This window comes from Ipomoea triloba, chromosome 11 (genome assembly GCF_003576645.1).
Source record: "Ipomoea triloba cultivar NCNSP0323 chromosome 11, ASM357664v1".
In the NCBI taxonomy this organism is placed as follows: Eukaryota; Viridiplantae; Streptophyta; class Magnoliopsida; order Solanales; family Convolvulaceae; genus Ipomoea; species Ipomoea triloba.
In genome coordinates, this window is record NC_044926.1 from 3,177,580 (window position 1) to 3,202,531 (window position 24,952).

General features: G+C 34.0%; 4 protein-coding genes across 7 annotated transcripts; 2 read left to right on the forward strand and 2 right to left on the reverse strand.

Annotated features, from left to right (window-relative positions):
- The first annotated feature begins 4,257 nt into the window (after positions 1-4,257).
- Positions 4,258-5,524, forward strand: LOC115997307. The gene is made up of 2 exons (XM_031236844.1): positions 4,258-4,723; positions 4,825-5,524. The coding sequence occupies exons 1-2, from the start codon at positions 4,451-4,453 to the stop codon at positions 5,242-5,244; spliced, it is 693 nt and encodes a 230-aa protein (XP_031092704.1). The 5' UTR covers positions 4,258-4,450; the 3' UTR covers positions 5,245-5,524.
- A 5,374-nt stretch (positions 5,525-10,898) lies between these two features.
- LOC115996617 lies at positions 10,899-15,192 on the reverse strand. Its single transcript, XM_031235935.1, has 5 exons — positions 14,997-15,192; positions 13,703-14,786; positions 12,286-13,608; positions 11,918-12,032; positions 10,899-11,427 (listed from the first exon to the last, which is right to left on the reverse strand). The coding sequence occupies exons 2-5, from the start codon at positions 14,372-14,374 to the stop codon at positions 11,186-11,188; spliced, it is 2,352 nt and encodes a 783-aa protein (XP_031091795.1). The 5' UTR covers positions 14,375-14,786; positions 14,997-15,192; the 3' UTR covers positions 10,899-11,185.
- A 436-nt stretch (positions 15,193-15,628) lies between these two features.
- On the reverse strand, positions 15,629-19,726 carry LOC115995735. 2 transcript variants are annotated; one of them, XM_031234848.1, is made up of 5 exons: positions 19,444-19,726; positions 18,352-18,792; positions 17,004-18,252; positions 16,762-16,908; positions 15,629-16,457 (listed from the first exon to the last, which is right to left on the reverse strand). In XM_031234848.1, the coding sequence occupies exons 2-5, from the start codon at positions 18,400-18,402 to the stop codon at positions 15,832-15,834; spliced, it is 2,073 nt and encodes a 690-aa protein (XP_031090708.1). In that variant the 5' UTR covers positions 18,403-18,792; positions 19,444-19,726; the 3' UTR covers positions 15,629-15,831. The 2 variants fall into 2 exon arrangements, with proteins under 2 accessions (XP_031090708.1, XP_031090707.1); XM_031234847.1 differs by having other exon boundaries at positions 17,004-18,255.
- Positions 19,727-19,899: 173 nt separating this feature from the next.
- On the forward strand, positions 19,900-22,355 carry LOC115995736 (frataxin, mitochondrial-like). Of its 3 annotated transcripts, XM_031234849.1 has the most exons (6): positions 19,907-20,192; positions 20,499-20,571; positions 20,781-20,828; positions 20,914-21,008; positions 21,279-21,364; positions 22,096-22,355. In XM_031234849.1, exons 1-6 carry the CDS (start codon positions 19,954-19,956, stop codon positions 22,170-22,172), a joined length of 618 nt encoding a protein of 205 aa, XP_031090709.1. In that variant the 5' UTR covers positions 19,907-19,953; the 3' UTR covers positions 22,173-22,355. The 3 variants fall into 3 exon arrangements, with proteins under 3 accessions (XP_031090710.1, XP_031090711.1, XP_031090709.1); XM_031234850.1 differs by lacking the exon at positions 21,279-21,364 and having other exon boundaries at positions 19,900-20,192; XM_031234851.1 differs by lacking the exon at positions 20,781-20,828 and having other exon boundaries at positions 19,906-20,192.
- The last annotated feature ends 2,597 nt before the right edge of the window (positions 22,356-24,952 follow it).

Consider the following 24,952-nt stretch of genomic DNA (forward strand, 5'->3'; position numbering starts at 1 on the left):
AACGAATTTGTTTACGGAAGGCCAAAAATTGTCACACCACAATAATACTAAGACTAAATGTGAATGTTTTTATAAAAAATGACTAAGAATGGATTGTCACCTATAAATTTAGGATAAAAAATAGAATTAACTCAATTTTCAACTCCTTACCTTCTTTTTCATTTTGTTTTTTTTTTTTACAAATAAAATTAATGTATAATATATTTGAAAAGCTCAAGTTGATACTCATATTGATTTTTTTTTTTCAAAATTTGTGAAAAATAAATTTATAGATACATGGCGTGAGGCTTTGACAGGCAGAACAAGGTTGACATATTATTGAAAGTAGCATGTACCCTCACAAAGAATATAATATTATGAAGTAGTATTTATATATACCTACGATATTATTTTTATGTACTTAGACCCACTTTAATTTACAAGTTCTATCCTAATTCATGATATGATTTTCTCAATTACCCGACTTTCTAGGACATATGGAATAATAATATTTGAAAAGAAAAAGACTTCTTGTATTAAACTGGAAAAAGAAAAAGATTTTTTAAAGAAAAAAAAAATTATAGCCTGAGATCTTCATGTTTCGCGCTTGTACGCCATTTTTTTCTTCGAAAATTTTCAGCCATGCATTTTTTTAAAGATCAAACTAATTTAATAGTTTTATTAATTAATCGTCAAACAGGGCAATCAGGTCATTTTAAATTGGACAAATATTTTCTTCAGTCTTTAGTCTTAAGTCCTCTATTTGTTATCCTCATTACTTTGACCGCTGACCTGTAGAAAGCTAAGGAGACTTTCTAATGCAAAGGGAGCATGTTTTTGCGTTAATGGAGTTCCCCTTCACAATCTAACTACAAAACCAACCATAAACATAACTTACCCTAAATCTACACAATTGAATTCTTAAAATAAATAAATAAACAACCTCTTAACATTAATCTCGCTAGATAAAAGGCATAAAGAGGTCTCTTTACTCGATCTCCTAGTCTCCCCATAAGGAGATCCTCCCAGTACTTCAGAACGATAGACTGGGCATCTCCAATCGGAGAGATAGTATACACGGGTAACACGGCTTAGACATTGGTAGATGTGTTTCAAAGTGTCAATTTATTGATATTTAGCAATTTAAGTCAGTCATTGAAAACTAGTTCATCTAAAGAGGTAAAATTGTTGTCAAGCACTTTGTGCTTAGATAACATGTAGTGATTCTTCTATATGGGAAGTCATGAGATTGAGTCTTAGTGGATGCGAATAATACCTGTAATAAGGTCAATTCTATTTCATTTTTTTTAACAAAAAAAAAGTTATAAAACCTTCCAGGTGATTTCTCCGGCCTGTGGTGCCACTGTCTTTCATTCTTTCTTTGCATGCATCACGTTGGTCGAATGTAAGCTGATATGTGTTGTGTAAAACCGGGACATCGTGTGAATGGTCAATGTAAATTCAATATTATGTCTCATCATGTAGTACTACTATATATATATATATATATATATATATATATATATATATATTATAATTAGGTAAGAACCATGCTATATGTGAGAACCTGTAGACAAATCTAAATAATTAATCTAGTAGATCTAACTGTTAAAAATAAATAAAACTTTGAAATATTTATAAAAATGATCCGCTCATTTTTTACTTGATTTTCCATCCATCAGACCTTGTAGATCAATAGTTTAAATTTGTCCACAAGTTCTCACATAAAGTGTGATTATATATATCTCTTTATGTAGGGAAAATAAATAGACCGTAACGGTTTTCTTTACGATTACATTAAATAAGATAAGACCAAAGCTTCATCAATTAGAAGCATTTTTCATGGTTAGCCGAAATTGTGAAATTTTGGACTGTGTGAGACATCTTCCACCTGTGTAGGGAATTGTCTGGTTATCTTAAAACACGTTTCAGATTTTTTTCTCTTCCTCTGTTGAATGTCGTTACTCTCTTGATATTATCTCATAACCTGATTGATTGCGTTTTCAATTCATTAAATAGGTTGAAAACTATACTTCACGGAAATTTCAGGAGTGTAACATTTATTATTATTTCTTTTTTTTTTTTATTGGAGACATTTGATTTATTTACAAGAAAGTCCACAATCATTATCCAAATGTGGTAAAGTTTAACTTGTAACTGTAATTGGAAAATGATTACAATGAGGTAAATCGGCTTAAGTTATCCATATTTTACCTTTCCAAACCAAGATAGCTAATATATAGCTCTCATAGAGAGTCAAACTTATTGAAACCTTATGGTTACCAAATCAACTGTTCGACTAGCTCTATTAGGGTTGTACCTGTTCAAAAATATTTCTATAACTCATTCAGAAATATTATTGTACCGTTTTCTAATAAATTGAAAATTTCTAAAAAAAAAATAGTCCATTTTCAAATTACGAAAAAGCCTAGAAAGATTTTTTCAATATCATAAACAAGTTTGCTTGTCATTTTTCATAATTTATTACCCAAAAAAACAACTGAAAGCAAATTTTACTGTGAACCATGGTCTACAAAGCTAGGTGGACCATGCACAAAAACATATTAACAGAAATAGTGTACTTTATCATACAAATAATGAACATTAATTTACTGAATATTAGATTTTTATGTAAAAGGAGTGGAGTGTGCTGAATAATTTCATCTATGTTCTACAAATAATAAATCTCATGTACAACATAAATGAGCATAGAGTATACATGTCTAAATAATTAACCTTCTATCAATTTGTACATGCTCAAATAATAAATCCTATGCATACAAATCATGAACATTACATATAAAAATAATGTGTTTTATACATAATCCACCTAATAAGCATTGATAACTGAGCTGTCCATCAGTGCCAGAGTTTCTTATCATACGATAAAAGTTTCGCCAAGGTCCACTGGCCCAGCCCATCAAAATTGGGCCAATTGAATTGTTGGATAGGATGTGTTAAAGTCTGGCCCAAATTTAATTCATGCATGAGCATTTTAGCAGTCAATCTTTTTCATTTTTTGAATCTCTTTCGACAGGCGTCTATTTATTTTTATTTTTGAAACCCAAACAAAAAACTTCATTCAATCATAAACATCTTACATCCAGCTCAAGAACAGAGTTTTAGACACCATTTCCCAGATTTAAAAACAAAAGAGAAAAAACAAGCTAGCAAACATAGACACCATCTCTTTAATATTGTCAATAATAGTCCCAAAAGCACCATCTTGGGGATCCCCAAAAAGAGCAAGAAGGACTTTCTGCGCATCCATTTCCACCTCAATCGTATTCAAACTCTGAGTCTTCAACCAACTAAGAGCTTCCTTCACACCCATAATCTCCACCTCCCTAACCATACAAATTCCTTCTCACCGTTAACATTTTGCTGCAATAAAATTACCATGAGTGTTCCGAATAGCCCAACCAAAACACATAACATCACTACCCTCATTGATAGCAACGTTAACATACATTAACCTTAAGCACATCTGGAAGTGGCCTTCTCCACCGTTGATAGGCGTCTATTATTATGAACGAATGATTTTGTTGTAATTTTATTAATTGACGTTCATAACGTGTACCATGACAAGATTGACAATTGGTATTAGGGGAGCTTTGTAGTTTTAAAAAGTCCCAGTAATGGACAAAAAATCGATAACTTATTTAGCGTTTCACATCGATTAATCAATTAAGTCGGTTAATGAATTTTATAGGAATTACATAATGTGTTTTTGGTGGAGGTCTTAGAGGGCATGCCATGCGAATTCAGTGCACATGTGTTTTTTGGTAGGGACCAAGGGAGATGTGGGAATATCAAAAATGGAACAAGGCATATAGGCATAAGAATATAAGATACACTTCGCTCATACTTGACTTCATGCCCCTAACCCTAATCTCAAGATCTCAATTCCTGCCTAATTACAATTATTTTTTTTAACAAAATAATTAATTAACCTTTAGTACACCTTCAAAAAATAATATTATATTCAATATATTATAAATAAAGTTTCAATATATTAAAAATAACTTTAAATTTCGAGATACTCATACTTAACTTGATTAAACTCTTAATACAGACAAATACTAGCGTGGATCATGGCTATAGAAATTCCCTATGCATATAATATACACTATCACTTCTACCTCACCTAATTTTATGATTTAGTAGCTATCAGCCTATCAGGTGAGCATTAAATTATGTACATTTCAAAAACTGGTTTATATAAATATAGTACCATAGTAACACTCTTGCGTCCATTAGCTACCAAGAAACTAAAAGCAGAATTGCAGTCCTAAATAGTCACAACGCTCCCCAATATAATCCAACAAAACACGCCATATATTCATTCTTTAGTCCGCTCTAAATCCTATCCAATATACCTTTTCTCAATCTCTTCTTCTTCTCCTCTCTCTCGCTCGCTCATATATTTTTGTCTCAAATTAAAGAATCCTCTCGGAGCCACCCAGAAACGATGAAACACAAATTCTCCCTCTGTTTCCGGCCGGTCGCCGTGGAAGCAGAGGACGCTGTTGTTGTGAGTCATGATCATCATGTGTGTGATGATGATTCTGTTTCAACAAAAATTGTCCCAGGTGGAAATAACCAACTGGTTTCATCATCGACCAGCGAATCATCATCGTCCTCGGTGTCGGTCCGGAAAAACCGAAAATTGATCCGACGAAAACGTGTCGCATTCAAGCACTTTCCTAGCCTCTTCAAAGCCATTGTTTTTCCCGATCCTATGGTCAGTTTATTCTTGGCAGTTAACATCACCCCCCTCCATTATATTCCTCTAATTAATCTTTTCTTTTTCTTGAAAAGTTAACAGTGACTAATACTATGCAGAAAAATATTCATCAACTTGAGCTTCAGCTCAAAAGCAAGGGTCCAGTGAAAAACAGAAAGCCTTTCCACGTACTGAAAAATGAACCAGGGAAACCAGAAACCATTGCTGAATCTGAGAATCAGCCAGAAGAAAAGTCCGCCATTGATCTTCTGACCTTGAGCTCATCAAGTTCTACATCTGAATCAAAAACGCTGCGATCAAGCCATGAAAAACCAATTGCTTCTTCTTCGAGTTGGATGTCATGTTTCTGCACGATTGTTTTGGCCCTACTTGCAACCATTTTTCTGGGTAAGATCGGAGCCATAGTATCAATATCGCTGGGGCTGAGCGGTTTCCATTGGCTGATTGGGTATTTCCGGCCACCGTTAGATATGATGAAGTCAGAGACGGCGGCTCCGAGGGAAAATCTTAAAATATGACAAAGATATTGACGGCGACTACTATGTTGCGCCTCAGTGCCGTATTCTTTAAATTAATATTAAAAAAAAAAAGAATAAACAACTGTCTTATATTACCTCTGGTTATTATATCTGAACATTAGGTAACTAACTGTAAGTAGGAATTGAAGTTTGCTTTCTTTTTTTGTTTTTAGGAAGTTTGTTTTTTAAAGTGTGAATTTTATTACACTAAGGGCACATTCTAAGTTTTATTCACTGTATATTATTATTTACCATGAATGAGATTTTTCACATGTTTACAGGGCGTTTGGTTGGAGGGAGGGAATTTGGTGGGAAAAGAATTGTAATTCCATGGGAAAAGAATAATGCGAGAATAAAGTGGGAGTTTAAATTCCATTGTTTGGTATGCAGGAATAAAATTACTGGGAATTTCAATTCCAATGTTTGGTATGCATGGGAATTGAGAGGGAATAAGTAATATAAAGTCGAAAATGCCTATTGTTGTTGTTGTTGTTGTTATTTATTTATTTATTTATTATTATTATTATTATAATATTCTTAAATGACAAGTATCTATTGGACCCACTCAAACCTAAAAAATATAACATATTAAATTCAAAAGTACTCATCTACCGTATCTCTTGAACTAAAAAAAAAAAACCCACAAGCATTTGATTTGGGTAGTCAGAAATTTTGTAGAGTTATACATATAAAGAATTCAAAGAAACATACACAAAAGTTGTTGTATATAAACAATGCAAATTTTGAATAGTTGCTGCATATAAATATTTAAAGGAACAAACACAAAGGGAAGTGGAAGAATAATACACTCTATGATTTTGAAGGGAATGTTAGACATCAATTTTATGTTAAAACAAGGGAGGATAATTTTGTCTCAAGGTTATCTTTTTTTCTTCCTAAAATCCATGGAATTAAAATCCCGGGGGGCCATGGAATTCTAATTCTATGAAAATGAGGGAATTGCAATTCCGCGGAAATTCAATTCCCTCCAACCAAACGAAGGAATTTAGTTCTCTTCGGAATTAAGTGGGAATTACGTGGGAAAGGAATTGTAATTCCCTCCAACCAAACACCCTGTTAGTGTATTAATTACACTTCCCTCTTTAGCTCGAATGTTTACATTTTAATTTTTTATAATATTTAGTTTAATATTAATATATAAAAATTATACATTTAAATATTACATTAAACTTACTATTCAATAGAAAAAAAAAACATAAAATTCTGAAATTACATTAAATAAGCAAAATAAAATGATTGATTTAATTAGAAGAATAAGCTTGAGTGTGATAAAGTTTTTTTTAGGTGACGAGAGAAATACATAGTTACTACATAAGGATGTGTACTAGCTAGACCCTATTATCGTATAATAATCCACAAACTACACATGAGAGATAAATTGTACTAAAGATCATGTGTAATGCGCTCGACTACAAGAATGTTGGTAAGAATCAAACTTGTGACATTCAAATATGTGAGTCATATTTCTCCTACTCGATCACCACTTCCAAGGTATGCCACTTTATTTACAATTTAATTTTTATAATATTTACTTTAATATCAATGTGTAAAAATTCTACATTTAAATATTGCATGCATTAAACGTACTATTCAATATAAAAAAATAAAATTTTAAAATTATATTTTAGAAAAGAAAAAAAGAAAAAGAAGAATTGATTTAATTATAAGAATAAGTTAGATCAGAGTATGATAAAGCCTCTTTTTTTTCTTTTTTCTTTATTTTATGTGGGGTTCAATTAACTTTTTTAAGGATGTTTTATTGAACATATTGTATTTGTGTTACATATTATATTGTTAATACTAAAGCAAGTTGGAACATTTTCACAAAAGCAATACAATCAACAATATTCGATCTCTATAAAGTAATGGTGAGATACACCCTCAATTTTATTATGTTTTGTTTTATTATATACGGCATATGTTATAAACTGTACGTTTCGACAAAACATTATAAAATTCAGTGTAAAAGGCTGAATTATATATTTATAATGAATTTTTTTAAGTGAAAAAGAAACATGCAATTACTACTCAGGTGTACACTGAGTAAACATCGCTTAATGATCCTAATTCCTAACCAGTAAAAGATCAACTAATATAGGTTACTCATAGCTTTCCAACTTAAATAAAAAAGGCTAATAGGCTGCTCCCGCTAAAATTAAACTTGTAATATTATAATTACTAAGTCAATCATTTGACCAAAACCTTGATTGTCGTTGATATTATATTTTTGTAAAAAAAAAAAAAAAAGTAGCATAACATTTTTTTTAAAAGAAAATTGTTAGGCAAGTAGCATATTTCCACTTGTATAGGCAGTATACTGAGCATATACACTGAATCGATTATTCTTAAGCATGAAGTAATTTAACCATGTACGTGTAGGTCTCAAGAAGCCAAACTTTTTGTCGTGCCTTTTATGGTTTAGTGTGTTTCATGTAAAGTTGTCTAACTTTGATGATTTGATCCACGGATAGTACTGAATGCATGGATTGTTCAAACCAGGACAGATTTGTACACACATCTCTCATATTCATATTTGATATATATATATGATCTTAATTATTTTAAAATCGAGTTGTTATGTTAAAAAAATATTTTTTAATATTATCCATTACATACATGATGAATAACACTTGTGTGAGACCGTCTCACGAGTCTCAATCTGTGAGACGAGTCGAATTTTTGACTAATTAGTTGGATCGTTGACCTCATTAATCAAATATCCGACCCGTATTACGATTTACACCTGTGAGACGAACTCACACAAATTTTTGCCTTACAGGATTGATGTATGAAGCTTGAATTCAAGGTCATTTAAGATAAACCAAATTATCCCTAATTGTTTGACTTTAAGGTTGGTAGGGTTTTGATAATATAGTTTTAGAGGCAATAACAGTTGTAAAGTTTGGCAAGTTTGAGACACTAGCTTGTTATTAGATTTTAGTTTTTTTTTTTAAATCTAAAAAACTATTTTTCTAGTTCGTATTTCTCTTTAGATTTAGAAGTGTTAATTGTACATTATTGAAATTTTAAATACATTTTGATAAGTTATTTATCTTTTGTTATTAGTAGGTTTGAATTCGAAGGAAATTATATTTTCTATATATCTACCATTAAAGGTACTAACATAAAAAGAGTGTTATTAACATTTTTTTTTTGAAAAAGAGTGTTATTAACATTTAAAATATAATTAATGTATTTCTTGTCGGTTTATAAAATATGAGATGTGAGCGATTATAAAAATACAATTAAATCAACTATTGGCTGAAGCTATTTAAGATCAAAAAATAAGTTTTACTTGATCGATCATATTCACAAGAAAGTTAATAAATATACAATTAGATTATGAGTAACTGTTTTCAAAAAAAAGATTATGAGTAACCATTCTTCTCTATCTTTCTCCTAGTCTTGGCATGTATGACTTAAAAGCTTATCAACTAAAATCTCGTGTTTTTATTTAATCAAGCAATGCAACCAATTATTAAATATGGATTGGCATATATGCATTTGGTTTAATATTTAATAATGTGTTCCAACTTCCACGCGTGCGGATACACAATCATCACTTCATTAGTATGTGGGGTATGTGGATTATCCATTGTCTGAACCTTCTCAAAGATTTCAATTTTATTTCGTTAATTATACCGCGCAAAGACACGACACAATTATATTAACAGTTAACACCAAAATTTTAGTATGGTAAACATGCAACTTTGGTACAAGGTAGGATTTTGTGTGGATTATGATAGCTTTGAAACCCCCTTTTACAGGACGCATAGTGTCCAATGGACAATGGTAACGTAACCCACTAACAAGAAGCTGCTCAATTATTGAAGCAATAAAAGAGAAAGAAAGAAAAAGGTTTTTATTATAAAATAAATTCGATCCGTGTATATTAAATTAGACATTCAATTAGTAGATGAGAAGTCTAGCTTAAAACTTGTTCTCGGTCGTAGGGTGAGTTTATGAGATGATATATTTATTGATTGAATTTATTTTATTATAAAATCTTTTTCTGTCATTCTAATGTTTTTGTTGCTTCAATAATTGAGCAACTTCTTGTTTATAGTCTATTGTTTATATGCAATATTAGATCGGGCCCCTACAAACATTTGAAAAGAGAAAACCTAATTATTAAGAAAGAATAGAATGGCTGCTTTTAATGATTAATGCCGTAAAAAAAACATGGTGGGCTTTTTTATTAAAATAATAATAATAATAAATAAATAAATAAATAATTGGGTGACTATGAAAACTCATCGTCATTATCTGAAAATATACATTGGATAAATTATATTCTTGTATAATAATCCACAAAACACGTACATGATAAGTAAACCGCACTAGGAAAAACTTATATGATGACTCAAAAATCGAACTCATGACCTTCACGAACTTGAATTATTGAAGTTGGAATGAAGAATTCTATATCGTTATTAATAATATATATATTTATTTATTTATTAACTGTTAACATCTATCCTATTATATATACAAAACACAATAACATGTGTAATATTAAAATAATTTTCAATACTACATACATATTACCATTTAAAATCATCTCAATATATAATGCATATTACAATCATGATTGTACTTGGTATTATTAAAAATCAACTCAATAATATCAAGTAGAATACCTGATTGTAATTGATATCTCTATTGAAATGATTTTCAATGATATCATGCATTTGAATAGTATTAGAAATTATTTCAATATTACAAAAAATGAAAATTTTAATTTTTTTAAATGTAAATCACGAGTTGTTTTATGTCAATTTTTGTCCATGAGTCCACCCTATTAATCATTAAGTTATAATGCAAGTGTAATTTCGTCTATAATTAATATGACCTTTCAATTATATCATCTAATTATTTACTAAAGTGACATATTTAGTCCTTTGATAGATATTTGTCATTTTCTATGAAAAAACCACACATATTTACGAGCTTGCAACAATCTTGAATCAAGCATGCACCACTTGAGAGTGGACGTCCATGACAAGCGATTTGGGTTGGATGTGTTAGGTCAATTAATGACGTGGCATTTAAGTAACTACATTTCTGCTCAGCCGTCTACATCTTCACATTTTTTGTATAAATAAATAGACAAGTAAAAATAATGCCAATGGGATCCGACCATTTGGCAAAAGCATCCACGCAAATTTATCAAAGAATTGCCAAATTCATATGGTTCTTTGTATGGATGGGATGAGATGAGAGTGTGGGTTACACTCATATTGATTTATTCAAATCTTATTTAAATGAGACAAGTACAATACTACAATCCCGTATACATAGCTATCCATGTAATATAAGTCTCCAATACTACAATCCCGTATACATAGCTATCCATGTAATATAAGTCTCCGCATAAGCTTATATTACTTTTTTTTTTTAAATGATGAGAGAAATCTGTAATTACTGTTCAAAAGTATGTATTGAGTATACCCACTTTTAATTAGGACCATAATTTACACAACTGTGTGAATTATACTATTAAATAATTATATTTTTAGTATATTATAAATGTACTTTTTATTATGATCTACACAGAGCTAGTTTTAATTAAAATACTAATATAATGCAATAATGGCAAAACACACCCAAAAAAGGGGGGATTAGCAAACTGATCAACATAAAAGCCATGATAAGCTCAAACTGCCATGTATATTGAATTTTTTTTTTTCTATATTTTCTGGCTTCTTGAAGCAATTGGTCGGAACTCAAACCCAGGTACATATCTCTCTCTACCTACGCTCTCTAACAATAAACTACCATACAAAATGTACATCGAATCATAATCTATACAAAGTTACACATATCCTCCTGTCTTCACTTTCAAAACTTCTCAAAAGTAATGGGCATGCCATAACCAACCAGAAAAGAAAGTGGCCATTTCTTGAATGTCAGGCCCAGATTAAGAAAGGAGAGATGATGCAGCAGCATTTTCAGTAGACTCGGCAATCCTCGCTGCCTCGGCTATTCTTAGCGCCATCATAGCTTTGTAAGTTGCTAGATCGGCATTTTCCATGAGCTGCTGCGCTTTCTGACGCTTGATAACGGCTAAACCCTCTTGTCTATTCGCAGCAGCTTTAGCTTCTTTCACCTTCAGAATGGCGCTCTGCTGCTGCTGCTGAGCATCTTGTTCGGCTGCCAAGCCTGTAAACGGAATTTTATTTGAGATTACAAACAGGGGCATGCAACATATTAAAAGAAAATCCTAGAACCAACCTGCAAAACCCTAGGTTATTCTGCTTTGACTAAGAAGCTAATGAGACCAATACCTAGTCCAATCATTTACCAAGAAACGAAAAACACAGATATTCCTAAGCATCCCAGAGACGGTCAAACCTCTACCTTCTCTACCGAGGCAAGAAAAATTATCTACATTGATGGGCTGGGCTGTATAACATTGTAGTTGCTATGATAGGGAAGAAATATCGAGAGATTAACAGTGCAATGTTTATTGAGGACGCTATTGCTACAGAGGTGGGATGCGTCTTTTTGTTTGTAAGTAGTTAGTTATTAGCAAACCATAAGCATAGAGAAATTCATACAGAAGAAGACATAGTATGACATCTAGGTCAAGAAATTGTAATGTAATCACACAAAATAGTGACAGGAAATATGGTACAAAGGGCACACACACCTTGTAAGAAAGTCCGTTGCTTGCCTCTTCCAGCTTGGCTTCCTTGTCGTTTGAATGACCTTTTCTTCCGCAGAACATATTTTGGGGTCATTAGAGTTCTCCTTGGTTGGTACAGCTGTCCAGTCAATATTAAAATAATTTTTAGACGATGTTGAAAACACCAATACCTCCTAAAGAGGAACAGAAAAAAAGCAGTATGCAATATATTTAATTTGGGAAAGAGTGAAGATATTCTAGGCAAGCAACAAAGAGATGACAACTCCAGTATAGTTGTGTATCATATTCAACTTTTAAATATAAACGCTCCAACTATATTAACTCCAATCTTTGGTAAAGCAAACGCTTCTGCAGAAGAATGAAATATTTACCTGGAATACCCTAATTAGTGGAGATCGTTTCTGTTTTCGCTTTTTACACCAGTAACCATAAACAGCCTCAGCAGTTTCTTTATTTTCTGAACTCAGGCAAGTAATAAGAGCAGCTTTATCATCAGAAGAACCATCTGGATTACAGAAAACCCATTTTTCAAGAGAATCAATCATTAACTCAAATCTTTCAACTGTGATACACTGATGAAGATTATTTTCTATGCAGCACTGACTATTGAATTCATTCAGCCACTCCTCATCATCAGTATCCAAGTCATAGTTTGCTGTCCTCTTATCCAATGCTCGAGCTAGTTCATCAGTTTTTACAGTAATGTAAGAATCAGGTCGAATAAATGGGAAGGTGCCACTCTCTGCATATCCTGACACTTCACATATTCCAGGAACAGGAATGGTGCTCACTGATGAGGGCTGTACATTGCGATCAACACATTCCTTATAAAGTTCCTTGAAAATCAACCAGTCTCGTCTATTAGGAAACTCCAGCTTCCAACTATTATCAACAGTCCATATTATGTCATGAGTAACACGGTTTGAACTACATGGCCTCATAACTTTTTCAGCAGTAAGGTTGTATCGTCTCACCCCTCCTTTCTTAACAGCAAGAGTCCACTGTTTTGAAACAGATTGTTCCAATGCAATAACTGCTCCCTCCTCCCTATAGCCCTTATCCGACTCTATGACCAACAGATTTGCTGAACAGCTTGTAGCATCTAGGTCCTGTGTTGAATCTAACAAGGCAGATTTTAGTTCTTTGATGTTTCGGGCAGTTGTTTTATTCAAACCCCTAAGCCCAGAATGGGATGACATGGAGGACAACTGCATGCCACTGTGTCTGAACCTCAAACTATCAGAAACCATAGCTCCATTTGCTTTCTGTAATCCAATAACAGAAGAACGTTTACCTCTCCTTGGCCTCAACCCTCTCCTTCTCTTCTGGATAGTGCGACCACTCTTTAACTGTGAATTGCGTGCAGCTAATTTTGGAACCCTAATTGTTGGTTGTGCAAGAACCCACTTCCTAGAATGATCTTTATCAGATGCTATACCTGAATGCCCTGATTTATCACTTTCAGAACGATCACACAATCCATAATCAGTGTAATCAGGCATTTCACCTGACACATCTATACCCATCGGGTGCATCCAGAGAGCATAGGAGGGTCGTACTGATCTTAGAGATAAACTTGAGTGGAGATACATAAAGCAACATGGAATGGCAGAGAAGTTAACAGTGAACAGTGGTACAGAATACCTGACACCAGAAATTATACAAACTCCAGCTCTCATTTCAGGAGTGCATTCCTACAAGAGAACCAAAACAGGGCAAAATATTAGAAAACTTGCTGGACAAGAACATAGAGACAGAACTAAGACAGAAACAACGGAAACAATTTACCTTCAGAAAATGGATTCCATGCGAAGAGAATACATCACAAATTGGTTTTGAGCATATGAATGCAAAAAATTGTTCCAAATTGACCATAGACCTCCGCAGACAACCCAAAAGTGAATTCAACAAGCAGTAAATCGAACGACCAGATGAATAAGAAGAATGAATGACAACAGACAATGCAACAGATCCAGGTAGATCAGGGGAATCCTTGGGAGAATATCTAGCTTTTTTCTTCCACTGCTTTCTAACAAAATGCTTTCCAAACCTCCTGTCATACAAAGCCTTGTTCTCACTATCATAACCTTCACCACTATACTTCCGTTTCCGTCTATAAACAGCTCCCCACCTCCTACCTACATTTGCATTCTCATTCACAGCCTCCCCTGCATGCCTCTCCAACTCAAGTTCTACCGCTCTACTCTCTAAATTTGAATCTACTTCCATTTTGGTAACTTGCTGCTTTGAGAAAGCATCATTTTCATGCCACCCATTTTCCTTGCACTGGGGAACTTCAGCACCACCTCTAACACCACCATTCTCAAGAATTCCAATCAACTTCTCCCCATTACCAGCTCTCAAATGTTTTCCCTCTACTTGGGTCCACAACCTTCTACCTGATCTTAAAACCCTTGCCCCGAAAACCCTGGTTGTCCTTCTCATCCCAACAGAAGGCATCGGTGGCCGGCGTTCTAAAGGCAGAACCCCTGCCCCTGAACCAATCTTTTTTTTCCTTTTTGCAGCGTATACTGGTATGAAAATCTTCTTCTATTTGTATACTGCACAAGTCAACCTCTCCTTCAAGATCAAATTTTTACCCATAATTCACATCTTGAACAAACACACTCATCCAGTGAGTGAAACTGTTCCCAACAACCATGCATGCTAAAGACTATTGATGAGATATAAAAATCCAAGATTAAAGCCTTCTGAGTCAAGGCAATTCACATCTCACTAGGCAAAAATCCCATTAAGGGGGAAAAACAAGAAAAAAGAGAGAGAACCGCCAAGCGTGATACGTTGAGAACCCACTTCAGTAATACTTTTATCTGATCAGATTGTTAGTCTCCCATTAGAGGACATGAATGCCCTGCACATGGAAGCGAAATAAATTAGTGACAGACAAAAAAAAAATCAATTTTTTTCAGGAAAAAGAAAACAGTGAGTCAATCACGGTTAAAAAACCCACCCACCCACACATACATATGAATACATATAGATTATACGAAAAATCCCACATCTTAATTTCCAGAAAAGCTAATAAAAAAAAAGTTACAGAAAAGATGGAGTTCGCCGTTACCTGCGATGACAGATCGTTCGATAAAAAAGAAGGAACTAAGAAAAAGAGATCACAGAAAGGGCGGAGGGAAATAGTCGGGGACGGCGGCCGGTGGAGAACAGAAGGGGCGTGTTCAGACTTCAGAGTCGGCGCATGAAAGAGTTGGCAGGCGGTTGAGATAGATTAGGGTTCTTGAACAATTCAGAGGCTCTTTCTTTTTAGCCTCTTTTTCGTTTATTTATCAACTTTTGACCCCTTACTTCTCTCATCGATCAGTTTCCACCGCAAACATTAAGTTTCTAAAATTACAAATTTGGCCCGAATTTTTGCGCATATTGTGAAATCAGCTGCATAGATATTTTCAGTTTATAGCCCTGGACCACACAAAGTTCGTCACTGCCTTTTGATCTTCGATTCCCTTTGTTTTTTACAAAATGATATTTTTTTCATTGGGCCCTATGTTGCCCAAATGTGTGGGCCAATGAATTTTGTTTGGGCCCGACTGATAAGCCCATCTCCTGAAGCAATTAACCCAATTAGCTTTAGATTAACATTAACCTTAATTAAAATAAACTGGCAAAAGAGCATGTGAGCTATGTTGGGGAGGGTAAAACTTAAAAGCAACAGCTTAATATGTAAATGCTAGTTGAAAATGTAAAAACTGCCCTTTATTGACAATGGAATTCCAGAAAGGAACATGAAAGCTTAAAACCAAAGAAAAGCAAATGTTTCACACATGACAAACCAACTGCAATCACATAACAAGAAAGTAAATTCCAAGCAGGGGCACAAATGTATCAACATCCCAGGCTAGAAGTCACTGGTATTTTGATCACAAATCAGAAATAATCATATTTCAGAAAATGCCAAGAGTTCCCTCACTGCGGCTCCTGCGCATAGAGGATTTGGGTTTGAAATTTGTAAGCTTGTTGTTGGTGGATTCAATAGCATGAAGGTGATGATGAGTGCTTCTTCGAGATGCACTGGGAGGCAAGTGACCATGTCTGCTTTTGGATAGCTTTGGTGAGGAAGTTGATTGACCTTTACGACTATGAATGGACGAGGATGATTTGTGTGAAGAAACACCTGTAGTTCCCTTCCGCACAACCTTGAGTTCTGCTTTCATACCACGGTCAGCCTGGTGGGAACCAATGCCTAATCGAGAAGACCGGTCTGATGAATCCTTCAACGTGCCAATTTTGATGGATTGTCTATTATAGTATGTGAGGTGTGGAAGAAGACTCTGCAGGTACTTCCTTAGTTGTTCATGACCGACATTCTTCTGCGCAGGATTCCCTTCCAGGTTGATTGCTTGCAGAGAATTGTAATTAGCTGCAAGTTGGCCCAGAGATTTGGCTGTAGATATTTTATTCAACCTCAGATCCAAAATATTCAATTTTAGGAGGCGGTGAAGACCCTCGACCTCACTAATTTTGTTGCCCGCTAGGTACAACTCTTTCAGGGAGGAACAGTAAGCAAGACCTGCAAGTTAAGAAGCACATGAATTGAAGAACGAGCATAATGGTCACGTAAGTTTCCCTACCAACCCAGTTGTAATATTATAGAAATTTTTTGTTGATAAAAGCCTCTCATTGTTCTGGAAAACTGTTTCCAATTGCAGCATGAATGGATAAAACAAGCTTTTATTCTTTTCATGACCATTGGATATTATATACATGACAGGTCTATTTATTATTGTACTGACCAATATCAGAATATAAAATGTTGTTCACACTGCATTTACTTGGTTTTATCAAGACTTCACAATACATTAATACAACCATACCGTGTCCAATTCTCAGTATTCGATTGTAGCTCAGGTCAAGTACACGAAGTCGAGTAAGCTCTCGCAATCCTTCAATAGTTGAGATATTATTTCTGGAAAGATTCAAAATATGAAGCCCTCGAGGCAAAGCACCCGCAGTAATCTTTGCTGCAGAAGTTAAGAGAGAAGACAAATAAACATGAGTTTGATATACTAAGACCAAAAAAAAAAAATTTGAGAAAAAGGTTGGGTGGAAAGCAAACCTATGGAGTTTCCAGATAAATTAAGTGCTTTGAGGCTCAGAAAGGTACTGAGAAATGGAATAACAACCAATCCGTGATTTACAAGTTGAACAGACGTGGCTGAAGCACTCAAAGAAGAGATATATTTCTTAACTGCTTCCATACCAGGATTGACCTTCTCATCCAACTTTCCCAGGGGTGGCCCATCCAAGACTTTATCATTATGTACCTTCTCATGATCACTACTATCAGGGATAGCTAATTCATTTGTTTCTTCAAGAGGGTCACAATTCTGGAGATCTGTAACCCACTCCTCAATTCGTTTTAGCCTAAAATCCTTGTTTGGTAACTCATTCAACTGGCAAATCAAGGATTCTCCATTAATGTTCTTCTGCATACTCACCTCATCTGGCACAGGCACAATCCATTCTTTCGCTGAGCCCACATAGTTATAGGTGCCATAATTGTCATCAACTGGATTTTCACCAGTAATTTTCTCATCATTTTGAACACAGCCCTCTCTTTCTCCATGCTGCATAACTTGTTTCGCTAATCCATCCATTATAATTTCCTTTCTTCTTGTCTCTAGAACACTCAAATCCTCAGCAGATCTGGGATAAGGCATAATGGGTGTAAAATGTTGACCAGTGGAGTACATGATAGGCAAAGAACATGATTTTGCAAAGGTAAATGAAGTGCGAGGTGGATGAACAACAGGCTCATCAGCTCCAGATTGGTGAAAGCCATAGTTTTCACATTCTTCTTCTCTCTCTGCCTCTTTCTGGTCTTCAATCACATATATAGATTCAGAGTTTGCCAAATCAGCATTTACTTGAACAGTTGTAGAGAGCTGAACCTCTTGACTGTTATTGAGCAAGTTAGTTACAAAATCCTTGGCACCATCTTGGGTATCTGATCCATCAAATGAAAATCTTTCACGACTTTCATCCTCTGAGTTATAGTCATCATACAGCCTTCCTTCCCAGCCCAATCCAAAGCCTAAAGACTTACTCTTTTTAATATTTGCAGTCTTATGATCAACACTTGCATTGGATTCACTTTTGTAGTCATCCCCGTTCTCTTCAGATTTACTGTCATGATCATTAGAAGAGGAATCTATAACATGGCCAGCATAACCATCCACAGCACCACTCTCCTCATTCAAGTGCGGAGGACTGGTAGCTTCACAATAACTAAAATCCTTCATGGAATGATTCTGAGAATGATCTTCCAGGCTCTTTTGCATTACTTCAGCAGACATTTGGACTGGCTTCTGATTGAGAGATATTGAATTAGAATAGAAATATGCATTTAGCAAAACATCTAACTGTTATTGGTGAACGCCTAATACAAAGATTTATCTGCTAACCTTATGTTTATGCGAGTGGATTTGAGCATGGAAGCAGGAAAATCTAACCATTCTGATAGGACTAACTAAACCTAATTCACACGAGATCTGCTTGCCTTCTAGTATTAAGGATCCCTACCATCTAACTTATTACTAACCAACTGATTCAACAACTACACTTTCAGTGAACTTAAAGAGCATGCTACCACAATCTTTCCCGAAGCTTAGCTCAGGTTGACCTTAGCCATAATCAAGTGATAATCCCTCAGAGACACGGCGCAATCTCCAAACATGTGATGATTTTGATCTCCTCAGAACACATAACAGTATCACCCCCTCGTTTTCACCCCACACCTGCTTTGAGGTGCGAGAAAAGTTGGAAGTTTTTATAGTGGCCAGACTGGAAGAAGATTTTCGTTAGCTCTATCGATCCAATTCTTACTAAGCATTAGAAACTCCCGCCTGGCAAAACATAGAAAGGAGATGAAGCAACCAGATATAGGAAGGAAAGCAAATGAAAGATAGCACATTGCATCAAAACACTTCCATGTACTCAGTAGCAGAACCATAGAAACAAACAAGAAGACTAAAAATTATGGAAGTTGGAAGAAGCAAACAAGTTGGAAGGTCATCCGTAGAAACAAACAAGACCTTCGTTACACTGTAATAAATTTATAAATTAACTTCAATAAATCCAAACCATAATCTCTCAGTTCAAATCCAAACTTCCATGTACTCAGAAACAGGAACAGGATTTACCGAGCAGATCCTACCCTATGGATCATACTCAGTATACATAGATTCTTCAATGATATGGATTCAATACATCACACCAGAAAATCAAATTCGAATGATAAAAAACAGATCTAAATCCATTCAGTTGTCCATTAGTGTGCCATATGTGCATGTGAGTATTCATATAATCATATCTAACAAACATAAACACAAAAACAAAAACAAAAATACAGATTCGTATACAGACATAAAGACAAACATAGATCAATATTAGAATTTTTCTTTTAATGATTCATATACGAATATAAACCGTGCAAAAAGCAAAATTCCATGAAAAAAAATAAAAATAAAAAAGAAACAGAAGATTTCATTTCATACCTCGTCTTAGCCAGATTTACGTTCTCTTCAAACCCTCAATGACGCAAACTAACATGAAAGCGGCAAAAGAAAAGCTTTTTTATGGGTTTTTAATTTATGTTAAAAAAAATGACGAAAAGAGAAAAAGAAGAAATTGTGTAGAATATGAAGCCCTAAGAAACGGCTGGACCGCTGGAGATGGTTGGTGGTGATTTCTATAGGAGATTGTTCCAATTTCCAAACGAGCGGCGCCGGTTTATTCTATTATTATTTTGATTTTTGTTTTCTGAGAACATGAAATTCTGTTGATGGATTCTATCAGTATCAGTACAATACCAAATAATTAGCAATAATGACACTATAATAATTACGAAATGGATTATACGTACTTGTATTTAAAGCGTCGATTTCCATTTAATTATGAACTGGGATTAGCATAAAGCCCACTCAATTTGGGCCTGGTATGGGCTTTCAAGCAGTTATTCAATGGTGAGAAGTTAGGTAAAACTGTAAAACAGTGAAGCTGCGGAAATGGCTTCTCTTTATTCCAGGACGAAGCTTCTCCTTCTCCGGCCATGGAGAGCTTTCATAGCTCCGCTTTCATGGTATCCTTCACTGCGGCATCCGTTCCTCCCGTCGTCTTCTTCTCCGGTACATGATTCTCTTCCCGAATATTCGGATCGCGGCGCTAAATCGTTTCTGCTAATCACTTGTAAAAGCTTCTCCTCCAACACTCCTCTCGATGAAGCCCCTGCACTTATCGATTATCGGTGAGTGTTCTTCTGAGATGATTCTGTTTTCAGCTCTGTGTACTTGCTTTGAACTTGGAGTGTTTATTTGTATGTTTGGTCGATTTTCACCACCGAGAAATGGTACAGAATTTAAATTTTGAATCTGTGAAATGGAAAGAAAAACTAATCCCTTGCCAATAACAGCGGCGATTTCAGATGCTTAAGGAAATTTAGTTGTGATCTCTTGTGACTCATCAGTCATTATGGATTATGGTTATGTTTGGTAGAGTTTATAACTTATTTTAAGTTATAAATAAACAATTAACTGTATGTGACAATGTGCAGTTCAATGCTGCAGGAAGATGAGTATCACAAGTTGGCTAACACTACTATCCATGACATTCTTGATAAGTTGGAGGTAAGTGTTATGTGCTCCGAGATATAGTGTACTTCGTTAATTTGTTAAGGCACAGTTGTTCAATGTTCTGATTATTGCTTAAGGTGAATTACTGTCTTCGTATCATTGGCTTATTCGCGTAATTATGGTTAGTATTGAAATCAATGTTTGCATATATGATCAGTATTTTTGTGCTTGGTATTATCAAGTGACATTTTTTTTGGAGACAGGAATTTGGGGATTTGGTAGATATTGATGGTTATGATGTGGACTATGGAGTAAGAGAATGAAGTTGTTCTTATTTCATTCAAAGAATTGATTTTTATTACAGAGTAACATTTTTTTTATGGATTGTATCTACAGAATGAGGTTTTGACACTAAAGCTTGGGAGTTTTGGGACCTATGTAATAAACAAACAAACACCTAATAGACAGATTTGGATGTCATCACCAATAAGGTATCAATCTCTGTTTCTTGATTTACAAACCTTGCTTTGCTGCTTTCTGCTCATGAACATCTTGAGTCAGTGAATATGCTCCATTGAATTCCTTTCATTCAAGAACAAGGATTTGATGTGAATTATTTCCCTATAAAATTCTGTTAATCTTTTAATCTTCCATCTTGTCAGATGACTCTTATGGCCATTTGCAAAATTTTGTTGTTTGCCTTTGTCTACACTTACTTGTTCCATTTTCATATTACTTGACAAAGTAAACTTTATCTGCAGTGGTCCATCAAGGTTCGATTGGGATCAGAATTTGAAGGCTTGGGTTTATAGACGAACCAAAGCAAACTTGATCCAAGTCTTAGAGAGTGAGTTGGGAAAACTTTGTGCTACACGCATCACTCTGTCTTAGAGCATCCTTAATTCCTTATCAATGGGGTTTTTTTCGCGATTTTTGAGGAGTTTTTGTAAGTGTGATTAGGAAAGGAAAAATGAGAGAAGAAAAAAATCATATTAAAAAAAAAAAAAAAAAGTTGTCAGCCCGCACTGACGCGCCTGCTGGGCACATTAGTTGTGCCTGACGCGGGCTGGTGTGAGTATCCACTGTTCCAAAAAACCCACCTTGCATACCGAACCTGTTATTCTCTCTCTTTCACCTTAGCAGGCACTATTCCAAAAACCAAGTAATATCCACAAATGTAGATGCTCTTAAGTCACTGACAACTTTTGATTTCTTGCAAACGCTTTTCTTCATTCGGTATTTCTATTAAGTTATTCGGATTTGATAGTTCGATTCTTACTTGGAAAAGTCTAACTTAACCAGATGTAAATATTACTGATATTTATTGAGTTAATACCCAATATAGTCCTCGACTATAGTCGTTTTACTCAATTTAGTCCTAAGTGACTTTTTGTACTCTATTTAGTCCTCGACTTTAATGGTTTTACCCACTTTAGTCCTTTGTTAAGAATTCTATTTGTTGGGTGATAATACCAAAGTTAACATGGTAATTTCATTTCTATTTTATTTTTTTATCAAATTAATTATTAATTATATATCCTAATTTCTCTCCCTTTTCTCCGTCTTCTTCTGTCGCAGATACAATTCCCCCCTCCCCCTCACTCTTCTCAGTCTTCTGCCGATACAATTCTTCCTCCCTTCCTCAAACCCAATAAACACACAGCAAACTCACCGGAAGCGAATACAAAGCAAACTCACCAGAAGCAAACACAAGGCAAAGCACTCCAACGATTATTGAACCTGTTACCCATTGTTGGCACTGGGAGCAAAAGCCGAACGGGAAGCAACACACCATGGGGGATTCAAGACGAAGAATTGGATACAAATGCATGCCAAAATACGTTACCCACAAAAAATTCTTGTTAGTAGTTTTTTTTTCTTTTTCTTTTTTTAATGTGGACTTAACTCATTTCTTACTGGTTGTTAGATCAAACATGTTTTAATGTGGATTTAACTCATGGGGGATTCAAATCTGTTTAAATTATGAAGGTGTTTGTGCATTGGATGCAAATATATATATATTTTTAAGGAAGTGTATTGTTTGTTTAGAAATTTAGCTATCTGTCAATGTGTCTACAATATGTTTTTACGGCCCGAGGAAGGGAATGAGGGAACTATATAAACTATGCAGAAGAGGGAGAAAAATTAGGACATATAATTAATAACTAATTTTATAAAAAATAAAATATAAATGAATTTACCATGTTAACCTTGTTATTAACACCCAACAAACAGAATTCTTAACAGAGGACTAAAGTGGGTAAAACCATTAAAGTCGAGGACTAAATAGAGTACAAAAAGTCACTTAGGACTAAATTGAGTAAAACCACTATAGTCGAGGACTATATTGGGTATTAACTCGATATTTATTACAATTCTAATCAAATTAGTCCGACTAATTGACTTCATAACCACAAAGTTACAAGTTTGACTCTCAATAGAAGGAGCTATTGGTTTTCTTAGTTTAAGTCATACAACTATAAGTAACTTAGGTTAATTTATTTCTTTGTGATTATTTGTTGACTAGGATCACTAAATGAGATTTATCTTTGAGTAGTAGTTGTGGGTTTACTCTTCATTCAAAAAAATATCAATATTATTGATATTTTCGTAAGTACTATCGAACAATTGGTCATTGATTACCCACTAAACATTTTCAAGCTGAAAAGATGTTTGTATTATAATAATGTTAATGTTAATTTGGTTGATGAAATGACAAACATGTGGAATGTAGGATGCCTTGCCCCAGCCTCCCGATCTACCACATGATTTTAAATATTAATTAATACAAATATTACTTATTATTTGTGTCTAAATGTATAATTAATTTCTTAATTATTTATTATGTATTTGTTTAGATCCAATCTTTATATCATGGACCATGGTTTATAATGCACTGTAGACCTTGGTGTATGTGTATATGTCTTATGTTGTGAGTTTTGTATTTTGTGTTATGAAATTATGTACTCAAAGAGTATAAAATCTGCACGAGAAATAAATTAATAATTGTGTCTTATTTTATAAATTTCTATATCTTCTGTTGTGAAATTTTGTGCATACGAATATAAATTACGTACCTAAATCAAATTTAAAAAATAAGTAAATATATAACATGCCTATGTGTCTTATGTTGTAATTTTTTGTGTCTTGTGTTTTGAAATTTTATACCTTATGAGTATAAATTTTATACCTCGTTATTTTGATATACGATCCATAATGCTACGTGTACCCTGGTTCATAATATAAATCGTTGTTGTGGTCATTCATTACTTGGCTATAAATATCTGGTCTATTTTTCTAATTTAAAAAGCATGAATTGTAAAAAGTATGATGGAAAGCTGTTGTAATTCTTTGTCGGGCCACGCGATGTGATTGGCGGGCACAAGTAATTGTATAAAAATAGAAAGCATGATGGGAAATTACAACCACAAGTTAATATAACCACATCATAGCCATGAGTGAACGCAGAGTATGGAATAAAAAACTAGAAATATCTGCCCCCAAATGGATTCCTCCAACAGTCAAATATAAAGTATTGATTTTAAGGACGGAAAGATTATTATAGATATATGCGTGGGGTTGTGGATTATAATTAAAGAAGGCATGAAAGACGATGAATGGGTGGTGATGGTGCATGGGCTAACGCCGCAAGCCAAATATATATGGTTGATTAAACTTCAGCCTTTCACCTGCGTTGAATTTGAACCACTCGTTGCAAATTTCTTATTGCACAAAATGTTCTGATTCCTCTCTAATGCGTGTTGAAGGAGTTTGATAGCCATTTTTTTGGTTAATTTTATAAGTATTTGTTTCATTGTACCAAAAAATAAAAATAACAACACAAAAAAATATAGTCGAATAAGTAAAACATGATTCTCACACATAATTTTCTTTGTACGACTAACATCTTTGATGTGATTCACATACTAATAACAAACTAAGATAGTCATATATCGCCCAGTCATTTTAGCTCCAAATATATCTTCTTCACAAAATATGCATGCATTTGATTTATCTCTATTAAAAAAAAATATAAATGAATTTGATTTTTTTTTATGGATCTTAGCTTCTTGCAATGTTGCCAAGTTTGAAGATGTCTACCGTCAACATTATCCTAAAATCTACCTTATTATAAAATAATCTTATTCAAAGATATCTCAAGTTTATTTTAATTACTATACTAGAGTCTAGAGTCTAGACTATTGCCAACCATAGAAAATAAGAAGTTCAAATCCTATCAAATTATTTGCCGAATAACAAAATCTATTAAATTCTTTACTCTACTATAAGGATGTTCTAGTGGGAAAATATTATATGAATTAATTTATTATATTTTATATATATATATAATTTATTATATAATATAGTTTTACTTAACTAAATAAACTAATTCGTGATAAGATTAAACAAATTAATTTGCAATTGTTCAATGTGT

What these genes read in the sequence shown, in the direction of transcription:
- LOC115997307 (XM_031236844.1), top strand. Translation starts at nt 4,451, where the DNA reads ATGAAACACAAATTCTCCCTCTGTTTCCGGCCGGTCGCCGTGGAAGCA. An exon ending in TTGTTTTTCCCGATCCTATG is followed by an intron (nt 4,724 to 4,824) that starts GTCAGTTTATTC and finishes AATACTATGCAG; the next exon opens with AAAAATATTCATCAACTTGA.
- LOC115996617 (XM_031235935.1), bottom strand. Translation starts at nt 14,374, where the DNA reads ATGCCTTCTGTTGGGATGAGAAGGACAACCAGGGTTTTCGGGGCAAGG. An exon ending in ATGGAATCCATTTTCTGAAG is followed by an intron (nt 13,609 to 13,702) that starts GTAAATTGTTTC and finishes GTTCTCTTGTAG; the next exon opens with GAATGCACTCCTGAAATGAG. An exon ending in GCAACGGACTTTCTTACAAG is followed by an intron (nt 11,428 to 11,917) that starts GTGTGTGTGCCC and finishes TTCCGTTTACAG; the next exon opens with GCTTGGCAGCCGAACAAGAT.
- LOC115995735 (XM_031234847.1), bottom strand. Translation starts at nt 18,402, where the DNA reads ATGGTTAGATTTTCCTGCTTCCATGCTCAAATCCACTCGCATAAACAT. An exon ending in TCCACTCGCATAAACATAAG is followed by an intron (nt 18,256 to 18,351) that starts GTTAGCAGATAA and finishes TCTCTCAATCAG; the next exon opens with AAGCCAGTCCAAATGTCTGC. An exon ending in AATACTGAGAATTGGACACG is followed by an intron (nt 16,458 to 16,761) that starts GTATGGTTGTAT and finishes CTTAACTTGCAG; the next exon opens with GTCTTGCTTACTGTTCCTCC.
- LOC115995736 (XM_031234849.1), top strand. Translation starts at nt 19,954, where the DNA reads ATGGCTTCTCTTTATTCCAGGACGAAGCTTCTCCTTCTCCGGCCATGG. An exon ending in TGGATGTCATCACCAATAAG is followed by an intron (nt 21,009 to 21,278) that starts GTATCAATCTCT and finishes CTTTATCTGCAG; the next exon opens with TGGTCCATCAAGGTTCGATT. An exon ending in CTTGATCCAAGTCTTAGAGA is followed by an intron (nt 21,365 to 22,095) that starts GTGAGTTGGGAA and finishes CTTCTGTCGCAG; the next exon opens with ATACAATTCCCCCCTCCCCC.